The 5,052-nt window shown below is 36.0% G+C and overlaps 1 protein-coding gene across 1 annotated transcript in view; it reads right to left on the bottom strand.

Annotated features, from left to right (window-relative positions):
* Positions 1-5,052, bottom strand: part of LOC126412319 (germ cell nuclear acidic protein-like) — a 79,887-nt gene that overhangs the window by 23,042 nt on the left and 51,793 nt on the right. Inside the window, exon 7 of the mRNA XM_050081840.1 lies at positions 3,301-3,515. Within this exon, the coding sequence (XP_049937797.1) occupies positions 3,301-3,515 (215 nt within the window). The remainder of the gene's footprint in view (positions 1-3,300; positions 3,516-5,052) is intronic.

Here is a 5,052-nt window from a genome sequence, read left to right as displayed (position 1 = left end):
AGCTCAATCTTTCCATTTATTTTGTTGTAAGAACAAGACATAACATTAAAAGTTGCTTAAAATGTGTTATGTCAACAATTTTTTATTTATTAACTATTCTTAGTCTTTTATAACTTAAATTTATTGACCCCTCACTTCAAGTCTAATGTCATGTGCACAAGCAGCTGTGGGTGTTTAAGGGAACTGTGTGCCCATAAAGTTTGAAAACCAATGGTCTAAGTTCTTTTTGTTGAATAGCTCAATGGAAAAAGGGTAAGAGACAAAAAGCTGACAATAGCACCAACTTTTTTTTTTTTTTTGGTGTCCCTAAGTCAGCAGAGGATTCTCAAGATTGAAAACTGATTCTACATTACATAGCACCCACATACAACACATTAACAGTTCTGAAAATTTGGACTTTCTGTAAGGAAATGGTCCTTTTGTGCAATTGCTATTGGACTATGAGTCAAATTGGAGAAAAAAGAAATTTGTGGCACAATTTTAGTAAAAAGGAAAGTTCAGTTGATAGGGCACATCCCGGAGCATCAAGAAAATGTCAGTCTGGTAATGGAAGTGTGTGTGTGTGTGTGTGTGTGTGTGTGTGTATAGGGGGGATATAAATAGTAGAGGCAGACCAATACTTTAATACAGGGGGCAGGTTCAAATGGCAATGGATGTAGGTTGTACTAGCTTCACAAGGATGAAGAGGCTTCTCAGGTTGGACTAGCATGTTACAAAATATTTTTGATTAGTGCATTGGAATTTGGTTTTCCAATCAGGATGTGATTCTTGGCCTTGTTTGAGTCAGGAGGGAGAAACATAAGCAGAGAATGATTTAACAACAAAAATAATCAATTTTTGACACTATAATGTAATTGGACGGATAAAAAGTCTACTCACCAGGCAACGCCATGAGAACACACACATAATAGAAGGTTTTACTTACGCAAGCTCTGGGTGCCAGTGGCGGCTCCTTCCGGCAGAAGAGTTGAAGGGAAAGGAACTGGAGAGGCGTAGGAAAAGGAGTAGAGAAGTCACCCTGAACCCCCAGTCAGGGAAGACTTACTGGATGGGGTGGGTTTATGATGGAGATCACAAACACTTATGCAATACTCAAGAATGGGTCACACTAGTTTTCTGTATAGTTTTCTTTATAGATGAGTTACACGTTCCTAAAATTCTCCCAATAAACCAAAGTCAACCGTTCGCCTTCCTCACTAACGACCCTACGTGTTTACTCCATCTCTTAGCACTTTACAATGTTATACCTACATACTTAATTGGTATGAATGTGTCAAGCAACACACAGCTAATACTGTATTCAAACATTACAAGACACTTTTTCCTACTACCTATATTAAATTACATTTTTCCACATTTAGAGCAAGCAAATAAATTTGTATCCAAGTAAGCTTTTATCATCCTACTGTCACTCGAAGACGAACGCAACACTTTCTCATACACTACATGGTCATTAGCAAATAGTCACAGACTGCTGCATGCCCTATCTGTCAGATTACTTTTGTGTATAGAGAACAAGGGTAGTCTTCTCACACTTCCCTGAGGCACTGACGATAATACCCTTGTTTCCAGTGAACACTCACCATGCAGAGCAACCTTCCGGGTTCAATTACTTAAAATGTATTCACATCACTCAAATATCTGAGAACCTATACCATAGGCTTTTAACTTTGTTAACAGTCTACAGTGATGCAGTGTGTCAAACACTTTCCTGAAAATCTAGGCTATGGAATCTCCCAGGTGCTCTTCATCCATGGTTTGCAGGATATCATGTAAGAAACGGGCAAGCTGAATTCCAGCATGAGTGGTGCTTGGTAAACCCATGCTGATTTGTGGAAAGAAGGTTTCCTGCCTCAAGGAAAGTTTTTATATATGAACTTACAATATCATCGGGAACTCTGTAGCAAACCAATGTTGAGGATATTGACCTTTAACTTCGCAGGTCTGTTCTTTTACCCTTCTTATACACAAGAAACAGCTGTGCTTATCTTCAGCTGCCTGAACAAGAAAGTTGAGACAGATGCAATGTAAGTGAGGAGCGAATGCTGAACAGTACATTCTGTAAAACCAAATTGTGATTCAATACAGATCTTGTGAATTACTTTTTTTCAGCTGTTTCAGTTGCTTCCCAGTACCAGGGATGACTATGTCTATGTTCTCCATACAGAAGTTTGAGGGTCCAATGTTATGTCTGTATGATCCTTTTGTGTGACCATTTTTTAAACATGGAATTTAAAACTTCAGTTTTTGTTTTGCTGTCTTCTACGTCACGTTAGGCTGGTCGACAAGTAACAGAATAGAAGCCTTCGACACAGTTATTTTACATAGGACCAAAATTTTCTGAGGTTTGAGCAAGATCTTTTGTTAAGGTATGACAGCAGAAATTATATTGTATCTTCGAGCATCAATATTTTTATATACACACAAATTTCTACCAACTTTTGCCTGTTGACATTTGCATGTTCTCTTTTGAACCAAGAATGCAACAGTGTTTCCTCAGTAATCTCTGAATTTTGTTATTAAAACACTGTGGGACTTTTACATTCTTACTCCACTTATTCAGCACGTATTTCTCCACAGCATAATTTACAATCAGTTTAAAGTATGCCCATAATTCCTATTATGTCCACCATATTGGAATTACATAGAGCCCATTCATTGTCTAAATAGGATTTTTTGCTGTTCTTTCCAGAATAAAAACTCTCCTAGCCTTCTTGATCTTTTTTTTTTTTAGCTTAAGTAACAATTGTTGCTATGATAACATGATGACTAATCCCTATCTTTGTAATGACTGAATATCAGATCTATTTGTAGCTGCAGTGGCTAAAACATTCCTTTGCGTACAAGGAACAATGTACAGGTAACAGAAGCAGATTAAAGACATTTTAAAATTTTAATGTGGTGAGAGGAAAAAAGTGTTTTATACTAATGATAAAAGTGAAAAGTGTTTTTTAGTGTTTGATAGATGCAAACGCAACATCAAACAGCAAAATTATCAAAACACCTTATAATATTGTTAACATGGCAATTTTGAATTTGCTGTTACATAGTTTCATTTACTTAACCATAGAATCTCCAATTAGAAAGTTAAAAATTTACAAATTATTGTATGTTGTCAGCTTCTGAATCACACATGGTAACACAAATATACTTTTCTTCCTAAGCGATATCAACTTTCAATAAGTGTGTGATATTGTCTTTTAGCTCTTGAATGTAGGTACAGTATATATCTGTGAGGAAAGTAGTGTCTCTAATTACCTCACTTCTCAACCAAGGGAAAGAGGATGAGAACTGTATTACCTGTCTTTTGAAGACCTCTGAATTATAGAAACAAAAAAGTTTTGAACACAAATCTTCTTTCCTTTTTTTAAACTCTCTCTTGTACATAATTGCATCTGAATGTGACTGTTGCTCTGGGACATTATGAGAAAGAGATGCTAAAAAACTGAAGACACGGGACCGATTAGCAGTCCCTCTCTTCTCTTGAATATTTTTTGGCTTTCTGCAACTATAAACTGTAAAAAAGAAAATTGGCATTCATTTTACAATCCCACAACATCACACTTATTTACAAGCAGAAATCAGAACTCATTTCACAAGATGATTTCCACAGTTTCCACACTTCTAAAAAAAAAAAAAAAAAAAAAAACCACACACACACACAACAACAACAACACCTTTACTGGCAGCAAACTGACTGAGGGCACGCACTGTCTACACTTATCACGGCAGTGCGGTTGTGTTTTACCCTAATTTCTTATTTTGCTGAAGGGGAGTCTGAATTAGTTTCAGGGTTTAATACTGAATATGGCACAGGTGGTTTTACTCTAATTTTTTTTGTGGAATATATACAGCTAAATCCAATGAGCTGTTACAGTCAGATGCATTTTACTTACGATCTGTTATTCATCAATAAACCACTGGAGTTAAAGACAACTGGTTACCAAAAAACTGCAGATGTATTTTGATAAAAACAAAACTCAACAAGTAATTATAAATCAGTTCACTGGAAACTGTGGATCATGCTTGAAAAAGGGAGAAAGAGAAATACCAAGTTCAAATCTTCAGCTAGCCAGAATTTTAAAAATGTCTCACATCAATGAAGAGAGAGAGAGAGAGAGAGAGAGAGAGAGAGAGAGAGAGAGAGAGAGAGAGAGAGAGAGAGACGCAGACAAGCTATAGCATCAAAAGATTTAACTGACAAGGGTCAGTCTTGGGTCCTTTGTTGTTCTTATTATATATTAATGACTTGCCATTCTATATTCATGAAGAGGCAAAGTTAGTTCTCTTCGCTGATGATACAAGTATAGTAATCACACCTGAGAAACAAGAATTAACTGATGAAATTGTCAATACTGTCTTTCAGAAAATTACTAAGTGGTTCCTTGTAAACGGACTATCACTGAATTTTGATAAGACACAGTACATACAGTTCCGTACAGTGAATGGTATGACGCCATTAATAAATATAGACCTTAATCAGAAGCATATAGCTAAGGTAGAATATTCCAAATTTTTAGGTATGTCCATTGATGAGAGATTAAATTGGAAGAAACACATTGATGATCTGCTGAAACGTTTGAGTTCAGCTACTTACGCAATAAGGGTCATTGCAAATTTTGGTGATAAACATCTTAGTAAATTAGCTTACTACGCCTATTTTCACTCATTGCTTTCATATGGCATCATATTTTGGGGTAATTCATCACTGAGGAATAAAGTATTTATTGCACAAAAGCGTGTAATCAGAATAATAGCTGGAGTCCACCCAAGATCATCCTGCAGACATTTATTTAAGGATCTAGGGATATTCACAGTAGCTTCTCAGTATATATACTCTCTTATGAAATTTGTTATTAACAACCAAACCCAATTCAAAAGTAATAGCAGTGTGCATAACTACAATACTAGGGGAAAGGACGATCTTCACTATTCAAGATTAAATCTAACTTTGGCACAGAAAGGGGTGAATTATACTGGCACTGAAGTCTTTGGTCACTTACCAAATAGTATCAAAAGTCTGACAGATAACCAACAAGTATTTAAGAAGAA

Source organism: Schistocerca serialis, chromosome 7, assembly GCF_023864345.2.
Source record: "Schistocerca serialis cubense isolate TAMUIC-IGC-003099 chromosome 7, iqSchSeri2.2, whole genome shotgun sequence".
NCBI classification, from domain to species: domain Eukaryota; kingdom Metazoa; phylum Arthropoda; class Insecta; order Orthoptera; family Acrididae; genus Schistocerca; species Schistocerca serialis.
The sequence above is the reverse complement of the archived record's forward strand: the minus strand, read 5'-3'. Positions and strand labels throughout refer to the sequence as shown.